Below are 18,602 nucleotides of genomic sequence, written 5' to 3'. Positions count from 1 at the left end.
GCAGCAACAAATGACCTCAGACTGACTCCAGAGAAGAACAGTTGGGCAACCCCTCAGGGCTGCTGCCCAGGTTTATCCGAGAAAGGTTCTCGGGACCCGAAATTTTTAGGATACCCTCTGCCTTCTAGGACAGCATCTGTCAAATCTCCCTCTGCGAGTCGTGAGCGTCCCAGGAAAATGCGTGAGACTTGCGGAACCACATCTTCTTTGGGCCTTGCTGGTTCCTTTAAAAAGATCTGTGAGGCCGAGATAAGCGGATCCCGATGGCAGACAGTGTCTTCCCGTCCTTCTCTCTCTGGACCAAAGTCTCTCTGACCACCTTCTCGAACAGGGAAGAACCATTGTAAGGGGCGTTGGTAAAAGACGCCTTGAAGGGCTCCGTAAATTGACGTAAGCGGTGCCGGGTGTGACACATGATGGCAACACCTGTCCCCGCCACCCGTGCGGCTCCCTCTGTGACGTGGAAGAACCAACGCACGGACATGTTGGCTACTGCTTTTAGGGTGGCCATTCATGCATCGAACGTCTTCCTGTCCTCTGCTGACATGGACCCTGGGGTTGACTCCATGATTTCCTTAAGATCTCTATGGAGTCGGATGACGTGCTCCATATAGTTCAGTGCCCTCACAGAGAAGGTTACTGAAGTATAAACTCGCTTCCCAAAGCGATCCAATGGTCTCGACTCTCAGTCAGGAGGGTGGACCATGGAGGTCTCCTGAGTGAGCTCCTTCTTTTGGTGGCCGCCCCCACCATTATAGCATCTACAGGGGACTCCTTGTGCCAATGAAGCTTGTCAGAGGGTGGACTCAAAACCATATCCGGCCACTTAGGGATTGGCTCTACAGTGTCTGGCTACTTCCAAGACCTTGATGTTATTAGTTCCACAAGTAGGTCAGCAGGAAGGGACACCCAAGAGGTAGATGGGCCCATGCCGAATGCCTCCAGAAACACGGACTCGTCAGAGGTTGACTTTAGGGCGGACCCCCCCAGAGGTGATGTTGGGGAGCCTTCCCCTTCATCCAAATCAGTGTCCTCCGTGAGGGAATCTGGTGGAGACTCCAAGTGCCTCCTTTTACATGTATGTTTGCAGGATGTCTGTCTGGGAAGGCCTTGCAAACAGGCTGTTCTGAAGGCGGAACTACTTGGGGCATTACGGGCATGGGCTGTCCCTGAGAGAGCAAGATGGCCAGAACCACACTCAGAGCCAGGGGGGGGTCTGGACGGATTCAGATGACAAGATAGTCTGAGGTCTCGACCCCGCGAGAGCCCTCTCCACCATGTCGAAAGAAGAAGGGGAATGTGCCTCCTGGGCAGAAAAGGCGGAAGCCGCTCCCCCTTGCCCTGACAGGGGAGTCAGAAACAAGATGCCAAGAGGGCTACTCCTTTCTGACAGACGAAGCAGAAAACACCCCCTCGAATCAGACCCCGAGGCTGCAGCTCCGAGAGCTAGGATCAGCCAAACTCAAAGCACCGGCCGGCATCGAGGTGCAGGGTCATCCTCGGATCCAACGACTGCGAAACCCCGGGTCGGATCGAAGGAGTAACAGGACGGAACAAGGGTTGGAAGGGAACCGCTCCGGAATGAGAAGGCTGCAGCCAGCCTGCGACAAGCGGTTGGGGAATCGCTTGCAAGGCCAGTTTTTCTTAACCTGATACGCTTCCCCGGACCTCTTGGCGGGAGTGTGAGTCCCAGAGGCCAGGGAAGATGACGGAGCAGCAGCCGCTGCTTTCCCAGCAGGGGAAGAGGGGACCACAGACCCAGAAGAAGAGGCCAACAGGCCCTTAAGGATCAATTTGTCCCACCTGTCCATAAGTGACCTGGGGTTAAACCCAGAGCAAATAGGACAGGGGGACTGCAGGTGTTCAGCCTTCAAGTAGACCACGCACAGAGTGTGGCCATCAAGCTTATGGACACATCCTGGGCACTTTCTGAAACCAGGCTTTGTGGCATCTGCCATCCCTTCAGCCACCCCAGACACACACACTCAAGAGAGAAAGAGAAGGAGAATGGGAAATTAAAGGAAAGCCTACTCTTTTTTTTTTTTTTTTTTGTAAACTAACTAAATGAAGAATCCGGGGGAGGTACAGAAAAGTTCAAGAGAAAGGAAAGGTCAAGAGGAAGCTAAAATAGAAAAATATACACTTACAAACACTGAAACAACACACTGGAGCTCAGACCACACTTGTTCACTCTCAGGCGGCAAACATGATCTGAGGGGAGAAGGGAGACAGGGGGGCATTATGGGTAAGGGGAGGAGCATGGAGCTCGGAGTCATAGCTGGAAAATGAGGCCATGTCGGATCTGATGCAGATCCGAAGACCCACAGGTTGAAGATCAAATGAAGTAAACTACTTCAGATAAAGAGATTCAAGCCAAATTGAAAATAAATACAAAACACGCATTACGCCAACTCAAGAGAAGACTAAACTCATGAATGGACTTTGGTTAAAACATTTTGAAGCAATGATGATGACCCGCCTTTGGTTAAAACATTTTGAAGCAATGATGATGACCCGCCTTTTTTTTTTTTTTGTAATATAAATCCAGTTCTGGCCACACATCTTGGAACATGTTCAGATCCAAATCTTTTACATCTTAAGACTGTAGCAACTTTTTAACAGGCAGCCAAGGATGTGCCAAATGTAAATATGCAGTCTCACAATACACACAAGCATCAGTGAAAAACAGCACAACCAGTTGAAACATTCCTAAAATATATATATATGTATAAATACGCACCTTTCTTCATCATCTTCTTCCTCATCTGAATCTTTATCAGATTCCTCTATTTTTTTATTAATTACTTTCTCTGCCCTTTGCTTAGGGATCATTTTTCTTACTGGTGTACTAGTCTCCCTTTCCTTTTCTTCTACTATTTCATTTTCTCTGTTACTTTCCTCCATTACTTTATCTTCCATTTGGGGTCCCTTTCCTTCTTTTTTAGCTGACACTTGATCTCGAAACTTTCTCCGTCGTCCCTGTAAATGAAAAATCTATGTCAATGTTTGATAAATAAAACCCCTTCCTTTCTTCCATTACTTGTCAGACTCCCTGATTTCATTAGTTTGTTGCAAGCAATAAGTGGCCTTTGGCAACTTCACTTGTGCTGCAAAGTTAATGTTACAATGCAGGGAAAAAAAAAAGTTAACTCATGTCTCAAGTTTTTAAATGTCCCCATCTATGATAATTGTAGAGTTAACATTTGCACAGATAAAAATCTCAAATCTCAAATTGTCAGGACTATGTTTAGTATCTGTGCATACAAAACTGATCCTGGCACATGATTTAACTATGAAAACAGAATATGGCTCTTCATACTTTGTTTAGAATAATGTACCAATAGTTGCCCAAAATACTAACTTCAAAATGGACAATAACCTCCTTTGTTTGTGTGCATAATAAAATTTTAGATTTAAAATTAAAATTAGATTCAGGGACTCAATGTCAGCAGTATTACTGTAACACGGACTCCACATCTGGCCAGCTCTGTTGTGGTACAAGGATAAAGCTCCATGACACAGGCAACGAGAGTCTAAGTAGCATTTCTAGGTCCTGCTGCAAATGGCATGTGCATGAAGAGCTTTATGGGCTTATCTCTCTTCTGGTAAAAGGGATCAGGCCATACCACTCAAATTTCCATATTTTTGCAGAATGTCAAGATTTTTGCTTCATATTTTTGGTCTGTTTCTCAAAGTTACTAATGACATACATTTAAGTTTCAGACTTTATATGATGCAGAAAATTGTTACTCTAACAAATTTCTAAGTTTATAAGAGCAACATTTAAAATTTATCCCTGATTTGCCATCACATTGTTTTTGGCAATGTCCAGATTTCTTGCACTTGGAAGTTGAGAGGATATAAATGGGGCACGTCTGGACACTCAATCCCACTGCAGAACTCCCCAAAGAAAACAGGTACTACAATGGGAATACTGGCTTCAAGGGGAAGGGCGGTCTTGAAGGGTTACATACCCTGCAAGAGTGACAGACAACCTTTGGGATGGTCACAGGCATGTGCAGAGAGGTTAAGGCCTTAAAAATAAAACTAGCCTATGATGGGTTACTGCCGCACTCTCCATTGCTTAGTTCTTTCCTGCTGTTGAAGGAATGTGATGGTTGAGATAGCAGAAAGGGGTGACGTTTGATGGTCTCAGAGAATAAGAGAGAAAAAAAAAAAAACTGACCTCAGATGTTCAGCTCTTTCCATTAGCTATTTTACAGCGAGTGTAAACTATACGGATTTACTCCCAAAAGTTAAAAGCAAATGCTACTGTGTTTAAAGGCTGTAAAAAGCTACCGCATTTTCTCACAAAACAGGGAGATTCAGGCATCTTGGGGGGAGGATTAACAAAACATATTGCATCATACATAAGTGTCAGTGTTGTTTGCAGTCTGTTAAAAGGTTTTAAAGCTATAAAACTGAACAAGAAAAAATGTTCCCTTGTCTTAAACTAATCTTAAAGAAAAAGCTTGAAAAAAATACAATGTAAAAACTATTAAACAATTACTAAATCTTAAACCGCAAGCATCATGCTGATGAAATACCATCAGCCTCTCATACACACACACATTTTATATATATATATATATATATATATATATATATATATATATATATATATATATATATATATATATATATACATACATACATACACACACACACACACACACACACATACATGAAATACTGAAATGTTGAATTTCAGTATTTCGAGACGGTATAGTCGAAATTCCACATACCCAAAAACCCACAACCGCGAAAACCAAAATTGCGACCACACACACACACACACACACACACACACACACACACACACACACACACACACACACAGACTGAGGATAAAGTCTTTCCCTCCTGCTCGCTGCAAGTTTAGATGTCTTTGACGGAGGGCCCAAACAGTGTTCATCAGTCGAAAGCAGCATTAGTTAACGGCGCCTTGAAGTCTTCCACAATCCCACAAAGGCGAGGCCCGGTATGATGCCTAAAAGCAATACCCATACCTGCAGCTCAAGAGGTGGCTTCTACCTCGTTCAAGATCAACCTAATCGAGGAGTTAGCTAGGGAAGTCATAAGACAACTTCAGAAAGACTAACTTAAGACTCTGGAGGCAGTAACTCGGAAAGAGAAATGGAGAGTTTGGATACCAAATCCCTTTGCAGCCCGGTAAAGTGGGCCATGTAGTTTGTTGTCCTCAGTCCGAACATAGCAGATGCAAAACGCACTTCCCAAAGATGTCAATAGCCCGAGACTTCCTGTTTAGAGGATGGACCATGCAGTTCTATTCAGCAAGCTCCTTTTTGGTGGCTGTGGCCACCACAATGGCATCAACGGGAACGCCTTTGCTCCAAAAGGTCTTATCTTTAGGAGGACTCAGAAATGTATCTGCTTTCTTTGGAACAGATTTTATTGCGTTCAGCTCCTTCCATGCCCTGCTGGAAATAAGCTAGACAAGATCATAAGCAGCCTGAAGGAACACAGATTCCTCTGAAGATGAGGAGGGGGAAGAGCAACCACCTCGTTCTTTAAGAATCTCGAGGATGTCCCCAAAGGACACCTCCTCAAATGGAAGTCTGGGGAACCTGTTCCCCTCCTTGAAATCCATGTTCTCAGTGAGGGACTCTCGAGGGGAGTCCAAGTGCCTCCTCTCTTGCACGTCCTCTTCCAGGGAGGTTCCTCCACAGCAGGCTCTGGGGAGGACTTGGGAGAGGAAGGGACACCAAATGGGATCATACCCATCTGAAGGTGCTCACGGGAGGGCTGACCCTGGTAGGATGATGAGTTCTCGCCACCCGAACAAGGCTGGGTGGGATCCAGAGATGGTCCTCTCCATCGCCTGGAAAGCCAACGGACTGGAAGAAGCCCCCTTCCCCACCAGCCACAGCTGACTGGGATGGAAGGGGGGACCCCGACACAGCACTGACATCCCCATGATATCAGCCCCAAGCTGTCTAAAGCAGAAGCCCTAAAGGGACAAACTGGACCGAAAACTCCAGCCTGGACCCAACTCTCCACTGACTCTCAATGACATGGTGAGGCCGAGGCATCATCAGCTAAGAGGGCAGTAGAGATGAAACTGCCAGGGAACCAGATAGGGAAAGGAAGCAATACCAGACACAACTGGCCTCTCCCTAGGGATGCTCTGATCCTGGGGAACCAAACCCAGATGGGTCAGTCAAGCAGAGAGGAGTTCTGTGGATGGCGAAGGTCCCCTGGGAAAAAGGCCTGGGGATGGCAACAAGCCCAGCTCGATTTTGGCCTTGAGAAAGCTCCTCATCTTCCTATCCTTGTCTAATGGGAGCAGATTCCTGGTGGAACTGAAGGATATGGAGGAATGGCACGACCTAGCTGATGGCCTACAGTCTCCTGAAGGAGACATGCTTGACATCCTTTGATCCGATCTCCTGAGAGTGGATGGGGAGTCTTCAATAATAATAGGATCTGACAAAACCATCAGATCCGAAGACTTGGACAGAACTGCTGTCAGATCGATGGAGGGATCGGATCTGAGGACCGCTGAGGCTTAGAGGACTCTGATCCAACAAAGGGAGTCGAGGCTCACGGAGACGAAGAGCCCAGATCCGAAGCAGTAGAGGCCTGACTCGGATCAGGGGGAACTGCAATCCGAGAACCTCGGCTTTTTGGCAGGGATTGAAGAGGACTTTCTCTTGGGATTCGACAGAGGCCTAGAAGGGGGCAAACAAAACCAGGGGTCACCCTCTGACAAGCCCTTTAAGCAAAAGCTTATTTCTATGATGCAGGAGAGCCCTAGGGTTGAATCCAGTGCAGACATCACACTAAATCTCCAGATGAGGCTCTCCTAGGCAGTAGACACACTCCTCGTGCGTGTCGTTATGGGGTAACTTCCGACAGCACAAGGAGCATCACTTGAGCCCAGTGGGTTTTCAGACATACCTGCACACCACTCACACACACTGTCCAACCGGCACACAACACGCACACTCCAACCGGCACACAACACTCACACTCCAACCGGCACACAACACGCACACTCCAACCGGCACACAACACGCACACTCCAACCGGCACACAACACGCACACTCCAACCGGCACACAACACACAGAAGGGATAGAAGAAACTACGACCAGGGGGACAGAGCAGGAACCTGGGCAGGACCTATGAAAAATTACCCAAAAACAACTACCAGGAGGTGATGAAAACCACTTAGAAGAAAAGCGGTAGGAAACTACATAGACCTCAAAAAAATTAAGAAAAAAGGACACTTATCTGTAAAAGATGAGCAAAAGCTTCAGGAAGCACGTCTTTTTGGAAATTGTGACAAACGAGATCTGAATGTTGTAGGTAGCAAGAGATCTTGGGGAAAAAGATGAGCTTGAGCCAAGGAGCTGCCTTTTTTAGTGCCGGCTCGGATCCTACTCCCATCCGTGATCAATAATGACACAGACAGCACCAGATTCACAAATTTTCCCTATGTGCTCTGTCCTCCAGTTCTATTATTTTCTGAAACCTCTATTCTTGTTCAGTCTCATATTCAGCCAGCCTTTTCTCCATTTCGACCTCTGAGTTTTGCACTTTTATCACCTAATCTGAATATCTATTTATTGCTTCTTTAATTTTTCCAACCTTTTATTGTTGGAGTTGATATACACTCAATCAGTACTTTATTTTAGTCAGGTCTGTGTGCAGTTGCCTTGTATATTCCTGTAGGTTACTGGACGTCATGCCTGGAGCTTGCCCTGCTTTTTGTTGGAACAGCTACAGTAGTTTTCTCCGCGAGTTTTTTCATTGCTTTTTGTAGCCGATTTTCATCCAGATCCTCTGTATTTCTTTCTTCCTGGCATCCAGGCAGTGCACTCACTAGCCAGTTACTGAAACTTATCCAGAAATCTAGGATCACTGGCCTTCTCTGTTTAGTTTATGTTTTCACACTGGGAGAGCTAGAAGTAAGCTGTTATTCAATGTGCAGCCATCTTGGAAGTCATCATACCCAGGCATTCTGGCAGGTTACCTCAAGAATATCTCTCAGCATTGCTTCCATCATCAACCCTTTGGAGTACAACACTGTAGAGGCTGACTTAAGGTGACAGGTTACATCTATGGGTGTCTATGGAGAATCTAGAGATGGGCAGGAATGGAAGCTGGGAGAGTAGTCAAAGATTGCTGAGATGGGATGGAGACGAATTAAGTGAAATGAATAAGCCAACTGGGTAATGTATAGTAGCCGCTGGATAAAGCCCTTGGTGGGAAGCAAGGGAGGGTGACAGAGGTGCCCCTTCGCTTTATATTCAGTATGTCACACTGACAACTGCAGTTTAGGAAATAACCTATGTGGAAATGGAAGAAAGTTACGAAGTTAGGTGGGATGGCTGGACTTTTGACTGACAATTCCAACAACTCTGTGATGATACTGCAGCAGTAATCCTATCCTTAAAATGAACACTTGTTTAAAGGAATCCTGTCATGTTCTCTCCTTACACATTCATACTCCATTCACATCTTTAGTTTAACTTACTGAATACTATAACTCTTCTTAAAAACTAAAAGCTGCTTACAACATTAGTTTACTGGAAGCCGTGGGTTCAAGCACTCCAAGCTGGTGCAATCCTTAAACTCTGGCACTATGCAAAACACAAGTGCTCATCTCGAGTCATGTAGAAAAAAAAAAAAGTTTTTTACACTTTTTTTTTCTTTTTTTTAATTTTTCCTAATAACTTTGCTCACCCCACCCCCACCACTGGATCACCATACATCCCCACATGCCCCATTCATTCCTGCTTGCCTGCTTCAGACACAAACACACCAGCAGTGACTAGTGAGAACTGGTGACAACCACATCTGCAAGATGACAAAAAATTTCTGATGTGCCCAACAATCTCCAACCTGTTAGGCAACAGATACTATGTAGCACCAGACGTACACTCTACATATGCATTATCACATCATTACTGCACAGCTGAAAGCCATACACTCTCTGATCAGGCTTGTGTTAGTGAGCCCATGTATGTTGCATATCAGTACCAAGTCTTTCCTGTAGGAGATACTCCTGCAGTGTGACTCAAACTCCCTCCCCCAGAGATGGGCAAGATGACCTATATGCTGTTCATCCCCAGTACACATATCTGACTCATCTTGTGGTACAGTCAGGGCTCCATCCCACTACACCATGAAACTGTCTCAAAGAAGAGTATTTTCTGTCTGTTCAAGTGACACTAAGATAATTGCTTGAAACAGCAAGGAATCTTCCCGACAATTTAGTTGGGCTTTGCTATTATCAAGCCCATCAGTATTTTAACAGGTACACAGCTTGAAACAAACCAGCTGTCCCCCTCCTAAGAGCCCTGCACAGAACTTTTTTTTGCTAGTTTGAAGAGTTCTCTGACCACAGCTTTGATTACCAGCAGACAGAAGTAATTAGTGCAACACACACAAGAATGCTGTTGGAGCTAAAAGTCTAATGTCAATTTTTAATTAGTAGGTGTTGGATAAATTGAAGGTTTTGCATTAATGTACTGGAAAGGTTTGTTTGGCTACATACCCAACTGGCAACTCATAAAGTATTTTATTAATCCGGGAACGCTAAATGATCACGTCTGTAGCTGCTGAAATCAAGAAACAGGCCCCCAAAAAATCATGTCAATTAAGAAAGCAGAAAACAGGACCTATTTGTATGACAATATTTGCCAACACAAAAGTGCAAAAACAAGGCCTTGATCATCAACAGACAGCATAGGAAAATGACATGGTAAGCAACACCTGCTGCACTACATATAATGCAACCAGGATGGAAAGCAGCTCATGAAAGGAAGATCTTTTTCTGTAAAAGTTGGGAAAAGTTACAATGACAGCAAATGACTGGCCAGAGAACTTGCCAATGGTTTAATGACAGTGTATTAGCAAAGAGACCGTCACAAACAGAAAAATAAATCCACCTACAAATGCTGTACAATGAAACACTCCAGTGAAAATTGTGGTTCTTGAGCAGTTATCTTTATGGTAGCCAAAGAGAACAATCCCAGTTAAACAGCTACCACAAGCAAAAAGCAAACAGATAATGCTCACATTTTATTGCTGTTTAAGTTTCACATATTCACAATAACTGAGACTATTATAAGCTAGAATCCCTTTCAGTTTATGTTACTAAAACAACAAACTGATTACCATGCTGAGTGTTTAGCAGATAACCCCCCCGCCCAACCAAAAAAAAACACCTACATAATGAGCACACTACAAGTTACAGCTACAGCTACATATACAGCTGGATGACCCTCATCCTCAATACAGGACCTTGCCCAGCGACTCCACTGCCTGCACCAACTTGGCCCATTTGTTTGGGGGTTGGAGAGAGAATTCTCACCCCTGACCTGAAGTCTTAACTTGCCCTCCTTTCCATGGCAAGAGATGGGTGGTAGGGATCAGGACATCTTTTTGGTCCTGTAGGACTGCCTATCCTCCTCCAACAGCAGCTAATCTGAGCACAGTTACTTCTGTATCAGAAAGGGAAGTGTGCCTTTGCAAGCAGAGTTCATTTCTGCACACAAGTGTGAATACACAATACAGGCTTGGTATGCTTGGACGTCATTGAAAATATCACTTACTGCTCCCACTATGTACCACACCTGTCGGGAGACAGAAAGTACAGTTGTGTACACTTACCATAAATGTAGATGTTAGAGTGTATTCATTGTTGCAGTCATCACACTTGGGTTATCTGCCTGCAGGTAGCCCTCAGTCGGCCCGAATACCAGAGACTTAGTATTTCTGCATTGGTTGCTGTCGCTCCAGGACTGACGTCGTCAGGGGTATAAAAACAGGCAGCCAACGCCATTACATCAGTTTTTCTTGCCCCAAATGTCAGGAGCCCCCCATTAGGGAGCGAAGTTATGGTGGAAAAAAACACCACCAGTAAAAAGTAAATACCAATGGCCCTGTAAGGGGTGAGTAAAAGTGATAGAGAAGGAAGGAGAGAGAGAGATACAAGGGGGCTGGAGGGTGGGAAACCAAGACTGCAACAGTGAATACACTCGAACATCTACATTTATGGTAAGTGTACACAACTGTACTATGTTCTTCGTGTTTCACTGTTGCAGTCATCACACTTGGGTTGATTCCCAAAGATGAAGAATGGGTGGAGGCAGTCAAAAAGAGTTGGGGCTGGCTAGTATGCCCTGCAGGACTGCTGTTGCAAAACCCGCCCTGGATTTGGAAAAGATAGGCAGGTGGTAATGCTTGGTGAAGGTGTAAACAGAACTCCAGGTAGCAGCTTCTAGAATGTCCCTGGTAGGGACTCCCCTGAGGAATGCTGTAGAGGTAAAAGTTGCCCTAGTGGAATCTGTTCTGACCCCCTAAGGAGTTGGTTTCCCGTGGTGTTTGTAGCTGAAATGGATACAGTGTGCTATCCATTTGGAAACTGTTTGTTTTGATATGGCCTTGCCCTCTGACCCTGGTGCAAAACTGACTAGTAACTGGTCAGATTTCCTGAAGAGCTTAGTCCTATCAAGGTAGAAACTGAGTTGTCTGTGCACGTCTAAAGAGTGCAGGATCCTTTCCCCTTTATTTTGAGGATTAGGGAAGAAGGTTGGCAAATGGATAGATTGGTTGAGAGCTATACTGAACACCACTTTAGGCATAAAAGTAGGGTTAGTCCTGAGGGAGACCCTATCATCATGAAAAATAATGAAGGGTTCCACAGCCATAAGTGCTTGTAGCTCAGACACTCTTTTAGCTGAAGTGATGGGTAGAAGCAAGGCTGTTTTCCAAGAGAGGAATTTTAACTCTGCTGATGCTGCAGGCTCAAAGGGGGGTAGTGTGAGCTTTTTCAGTACAAAGTTAAGGTCCCATGCAGGGATGGGGGCTCTTGTTGGTAATGTTAAGTTGTTGGCCCCTCTCAAAAAATGTTTGATGAGAGGGTGAGAAAAGAGAGGTGGCTCAGTGTTGTAATGAGCTGAGATGGCAGAGTCATGGATCTTAACGGAAGAGAAGGATAGGCCTCTGTGGAGTAGATCTGCTAGGTAATCCACGATTAGGGGTAAGGAGGGCAGTGCTGTGTCCGCTCCTTTAGAATGAATCCAGGAATACCTTTTTCACTTATAAGCATAGGATTTCGTTGTACTGGGTCTTCTGGCTTCAAGAATGACGTCCAACACCTGCTTGCTTAGGCTGGGGGAGAATTCAAGGAATAAGCCAGGCTGCAAGGTTCCGGTTTTGCAGCTGCGGATGCAAGATCTGACCCTTCTGCTGAGTGAGGAGGGTTGAGATCTGGGGTACGTACCCATGGTGGCACCGGTGACAGGCTGCAGAGTAGTGGGTACCAGTGCTGGTGTGGCCAGTCTTGCACAATCAGGATTGCCCTTGGTCTGTCCTGTCTTATCTTGAGTAATATTCTTGTAAGAAGAGGCAAAGGGGGAAATGCAAAGACTGAGAGGTTTACCCACTGGAAGGACATAGCATCCGCTTTCCAGGCCCTGCAGTGAGGTGTCCTGGTGCAGAATTTGCTGAGCTGGTGATTGTAGGGAGAGGCAAAAAGGTCCACCTCCAGGGTCCCCCATTTCTGGGTTAGAAGGTTGAAAGTGCTGGGGTCTAATTGCCAATCGTGTGGGTCTAGGAGATTTAAGTCTGCCAGAGAGTTTTGTTTGCCCGGCAGGAATTGAGCTTGCAGATGAATCTGCATGTCCAAGGCCATGTTCCACAGGGTCATGTCCAGCCTGCAGAGTGGGTAAGAGTGGGTTCCCCCCTGCTTGTTGATGTAACACATAACTGTGGTGTTGTCTGTTTTTATTAGCAAGGGTCCTGTTGAGAGTAGTGATCTGAAAGCTGTTAGAGAATGCTGAACAGCTAGCATCTCTTTTTGTCTGATGTGCAGATGAATTTGACTTGGGCTCCAGTGGCCCTGAATGCACCTGTCATCCAGATGTTCCCCCCAGGCATAGTCTGATGAGTCTGTGGTTAAGGTCTGGACGGCATGGGGTTGAGTAAAGGGAAGTCCCTTGTTGTGGTTGCATGGTACTGCCCACCAAAGAAACTCTGCCCTTAGACAAGGAATGATAGGTATGATGGTATCCAGGTCCTGAGAATGTTGGCACCAAAGACTTAAGTACCACTGAAGTTTCCTCATATGCAGTCTGGCATATGGAATTAGTAGAATGCAAGACACCATGAACCCTAGAGCCTGCAGGATTTTTCTTGCGGATAGCTGGGTTCTGGTGTCCATTTGAGTGAAGTAGCCTGTTAGACAGGGTTGTTTTTCTGGAGTAAGGAATGCCGTCTGGGATGCTGTGTCCAAGCTTGCTCCCAGGAATACAATCTTTTGACTGGGGGCTAGTTTTGATTTCTTTTCGTTGATAGTGTACCCCAGGAAGGTTAGAAGGTGCTGCAACAGCTTTTCCTGACTGTCTGCCTGAATCAGACAATTGTCCAAGTAAGGGTATATTTGAATCTTTCTCTGTCTGCAATAGGCAATAGCTGGAGCCAGGCACTCTGAGAAGACTCTGGGAGCAGTGGATAAGCCAAGAGGAAGAGCAGAGAAATTATAATGCATAGATCCTGCCCTGAAACGTAGATATTTTCTGCATGAGTCCCTGATAGGGATGTCCAGATAGGCTTCATTTAGGTCTAGGATGGCTAACCAGGCATCTTTGGACAGCATAGGAAGAAGCTGCTGAAGGGTGAGCATTCTGAATTTTGGTACCACCAGGAAGGTGTTTAGAATGGAAAGATCTAGGATTGGGTGCAAAGTACCCTCCTTTCTGGGTACCAGGTAAATTCTGGAAGAAAACCCTTGACTTATCTGTTCTGCAGGAACAGGTTGAATTGCCCTTATGGAGAGCAGGGGATGAACTTGGTTTTGAGCCTCTGCCCACTGGCTTGGAGGAAGATCAGGAAATCCTTTTGGGGGTGGCAGTGTGTGGAAATAAAATTTGTACCCCTGGGATACAAAGTTGAGGACCCACCAGTCTTTGGTGGAGGTCCATTTTTTTGCCAGGTGGGCAAATTTTCCTCCTATGGGCACGACCAACTGGGAAGAGGTGAGGAGTGGAGTTGAGAAGTCATTGTGAATTCTTTCCATAAGGGGGTGGCTCAGCATTCCCTGTTTTAGAAGTGGAGGTACTCCATTGCTTAGATCTCTGCATACCCTGAGACTAATCTGGGGGGGGGGGTCTGTTACCCCAGGGTCTAGTTTGAGATGGCCTTAAGGGGGCTGGAAAGGACCAATTTTTCGAGGGGCAATGCCTACTGAATCTAGGAGGCTGCACTTGCAAAAAATCTTTGACTGTCTGCATAGACTTAGCTTTTTCTTCCATCTTTTTTTAGAACCTCTTCTGCTTTGGTGCCAAACAGATTGTCCTCATTCAAAGGAGGGTTTAGTAATTTTGATTTGACATGGTCTGCTCCTCAAGCCAAGCATGCCTTCTCAGTACACAACCAGTAACTGTTGCCCTGCAAGATGCTTCTAGGGCGTCAACCCCACATTGCAAGGTATGCTTGCTGACTTGGCTTGCAGAATGCATAAGCTCCCGTAATTCTTTATATTCTGTACAGTCTGTAAAAGTAGATCATTTTTGCTTAATAAGTTCCATAATATGTTGCTGGTATTTCAGCATGTGAAACTGGCAATTCAATGCCCTAATGGCAAGAGTTGCAGAGATGTATACTTTTTTACCTCATCGGTCTAAAGCTCGGGAGTCCCTGTCCGAAGGGGTGGGATTCTTAGCTGTAGTTGCTTTTATACCTTTAGGCCCATGGGAAATTACCTCTGGTCAGCAGTAGGATTTTTGAAAAGAAATTTGAGAGAGTCAGGGACTCTGCAGTACCTGTCTGGTTTCCTTGGAGCAGGGGGTAAAGTATCAGGAGTTAGAATGGATTCCATAAAGACATCATCCACAACATCCAAAACAGGAGGGATAGCTAAACGTCTATGTTGTGGCAAATCTAAAAATTCTGAGTCTCTTTTTGGACTGAAGATAATCCTGTAATTCCCAGTGGAAATGCCCTCTTAGAGTATATGTAGGGTTTCACCAAAAGAAAAATCCTCTGGAGGGGAAGCAGAGGGAATGGATTCCTCTGCATCTGAATCCTCATAAGCAGATAAAGGCATGTCTTCATATTCAGAAACCTCAGAGTCGTTGGACTCTTGGTCAGATAAAGCTGCTGGGGACAGGTCTCTTTTGCTCTTCGCAGTGGAAGGCTGGCTTGCCCTAATCAGCATGATCAGGTTTTCTGCCATTTTAAGCATTTGAGATTGTGGCAAGGAAGCAGGTTATTGAGGTTGGGTTGTCTGTTTTTAGGCGTAGCTCACACTCTAGGCCTTAGAATCTCAGTAGTTTTAGACAGAACTGAAGACGCGAAAGAAGTTGTTGGTTTGTGTCGAATATCGATAATGCAAAGAACTTCCTCGGAAGCCGGTGCCTGCACAGCAGCTTTGGACCCATCCAAGGTAGAGACATCCGCAGGCATACCGAACGGGCCTCAGTAGTGGCCTGTGAATCTATTGAAACGAACATCAGGGGCTGCGAAAGCACCTCACTGAGTACCGGCGAACTGGCAACCAGCTTAATGGAAGCGTTGTCGGCAGTTTTGGACCTGTGCGGTCTGTCTCTGTCTTTATCCTTAAGTTTTTTTTGGAAGATCGGTAGTCAGATGGCTTACCGAAGACATTTCAAAATACGGAGATCAAGAGCGAAAGTATTTAGTGACAAAAAGGGCCAGAGGGCGAATAGTTCAGGAGTTGAACAAAGCACAAAACCGACAGCAAGCTGCGTCGTGGTCTGGGCCTAAACAAGTGACGCAGTACGAATGTAAATCTTCTTGTGGTATTTCCACAGGAAAGACTATTGTTAACTTTTTCTAACATCGGTTAGAGCAAGAAAAAGGGATCCTAAACAGGGTACTTAGCTTTAGAAGACTTCAGGATGATTCAATTTAGAAACGAAAACTCAGACAATGGCCGATCGGCATAAGTGCGAACTGCTTCTGGCTGCTCGGCAAGAAAGGCTGATGTAATGGCGTTGGCTGCCTGTTTATACCCCTGATGACAGTCATGGAGCGACAGCAACCGACGCAGAAATACTAGGTCTCTGGTATTAGGGCCGACTGAGGGCTACCTGCAGGCAGATAACCCAAGTGTGACGACTGCAACAGTGAAACACGAAGAACATCTGCCTCAGACCCACCCAGGAGTCGGTGAGTCAACAAACGTATGTTCACTCCCATCCTCTCCGGTTAGCTGCTACTGGAACCACAACCATCAACACTTCACATGCACTGTAGTCACAGCTAGATGACATTTCTAGCAGCCAAATGACAAAGCTTTGAACCGCTTGAAGTTGCACTGCAAGGAGGAAAGATGACGAGATTTTCATAACAGTAATTATTTTTACAATTTAAAACAAAAACCCAACCAGGATAAAACTAATAACATACAACGAAACAAAGACCAGAAAACGAACTAGAAACTCCACTTTAATGCTGGTAAAAAGAAAAAAGAAAAAAAAAAAAAAAAAAAAAAAAAAAAAAAAAAATCGCAATAACTAAGCGCTTTCGCCAAAATGTATTGGCTTCATCAGAGTTAATGGGATAACTAAATAAACACAGTTAAATACAAAGACTCATTAATTTGTTAACCAATCAACATTCCCCACTCATTAAAACATAAACAAGTAAAAACAATGCTAATACTGAACCTTAAATGTGAATATAAACATTGTTTAAATCACCACAATTTTTGCTTAATATACATAAAAATCTGCTAAAAACGACAATGAGTTGATTGCACTTGTCTATTTGTATACCATAGTGCATCACTGTAGTATACAAATTGGGATTTATTTCCTTTCTACCAACATTAAAGTGGAGTTTCTAGGTTTTTTTTTTTTGGTCTTTCATTTTGTGTGTTATTTTTACTATTACTTTTCCTTTATCTGACAAACTGTTATTTAGCACAGTTCATGCATTCAGCAGCATTTAAAAGGTTTCCATATGGTTTCACTTTAACTTACACTAATTTGACGATCTGGACACCATACACTGCTAGGGTTAATGGACATGGGAAGATCTTCAGAGTTAATAAATTCAGCACTTTTAAGTAGTTTTTTAAACTATTTACACTTCTGAACAAAAAAATTTAATAGTCTACAATATCAAAACTACTCTGGCTTTACAACAAAGCTCAATTCTCCTTTTTAGTAAATACAACAAGTACATATGCAGTCCGTGGACTTGAGAATTCTTTTTTTCCTTTTTCAGCAGGCATTTTAATAAATAAGCAATTTGGTGGGATATGGATTTTAAAGTGGTGTTTTCTGCTCATCATTTCATCTATTGGTATGTTAGATCTCAACCTGAAGCATGCCAACACACACATACTATTAGCATCTTTATATATATATATATATATATATATATATATATATATATATATATATATATCTGCACTCAACTGATAATTAGGCACATACATCTTTGTCCTGAATTGTGAGTGTAAGTAACTAATCACAATGAAAAACCATTCCCATCATACAGCATAATACAAAAATCTGGCCTATGTGGTACGACAGTGTCATCCAACCAAAGTGTGCTCTTTAATGGAGAGAGAATAAATTGCCAGTTGCATTTCACATATTCACAATAACGGAGACTGTATGAAGCTGGAATGCCTTTCAGCTTATGTTACTAAAATAAACTGATTACCATGCGGAGTACTTTAGCAATTAAACCCAACCCCCAAACAAAGTGCTGTGCATGTGGGAGTGAAGCAACCCTGACCTACAGCATAGCTTGCATTTCACTTACATAAACGAAAATGACATTCCCAAACCACTGAACTAACAACTTACTCTCTTTGGCCGTACTTCAATTTCTTTCTCACTTTCAGTTTCTGAGTCTTTGCTGTTTGCCTCAAAAGTTAAAGTTTTGGAAAGTGGTTCATCTACAGCGTAATCTTTGGTGTCTACTGCATCTTCTTCTTCCCCTTCCTCTTCTATAGAGTCAGTCTCTTTTTCCTCCTCGTCCTCAACAATAGTTGCTTTCAAAGCATCAGATTCTTCAGTTTCTTCCTCATCTTCCTCCTCTTCTTCAGGCAATGAAGTCTGCTCTTGCCTTACTGCTGTTTCCTTCTCCTCCTCCTCTTCCTCCTCCTCTTCATCCTCCAGTGTTTCACTGTCAGTAAGCTGTTCTTCTTTAGGATTATTATGGTGAACTGTTCTGAACTGAATGCCAGCAGAAAGACAGTATTCTTCAAAGCCATAAAGATACCTAAACGTGAAAACACAAAATTACATTACTTTAGTGATTAATTCATCCGCAGCTACCCAGAATCAAATAAATTAAGAAGACGGATTAAAGGCCTTTAGCAGAACAGCAAGTATTTTCTAAAGCAAAATTTCATGCATGCACGCAGAAACAAACCAATCTTAAAGAGAAATAAGTACAGAGACAGAAAAAAATCAATAATGCAAGAAACTATCAAAAACACATGAAAATGGTGCATTCATCAAAACAAGATGATAGGCTCTGAGCAACATAACCATAAGAAGTCATACAACCTTTTAACAAAAATTGTACAGTGACAGATCCATGCAATCTCAACTTTTTAATAAAATTGTTGTAACAGATTTCAAT

The 18,602-nt window shown here is 44.1% G+C and overlaps 1 protein-coding gene across 1 annotated transcript in view; it reads right to left on the bottom strand.

The window, feature by feature from the left end:
• The window catches only part of ARID4A (AT-rich interaction domain 4A), an 877,572-nt gene that overhangs the window by 362,593 nt on the left and 496,377 nt on the right, over window positions 1-18,602 (bottom strand). Inside the window, exons 15-16 of the mRNA XM_044073577.1 lie at window positions 17,819-18,236; window positions 2,741-2,979 (exon numbers count right to left, since the gene is read on the bottom strand). Coding sequence (XP_043929512.1) covers window positions 2,741-2,979; window positions 17,819-18,236 — 657 coding nt within the window. The remainder of the gene's footprint in view (window positions 1-2,740; window positions 2,980-17,818; window positions 18,237-18,602) is intronic.

This window comes from Protopterus annectens, chromosome 6.part0, assembly GCF_019279795.1.
Source record: "Protopterus annectens isolate FY-2018-M chromosome 6.part0, PAN1.0, whole genome shotgun sequence".
Taxonomy (NCBI): Eukaryota; Metazoa; Chordata; order Ceratodontiformes; family Protopteridae; genus Protopterus; species Protopterus annectens.
Note: the sequence above shows the minus strand (reverse complement) of the source record. Positions and strands in the feature narration are given on the sequence as shown.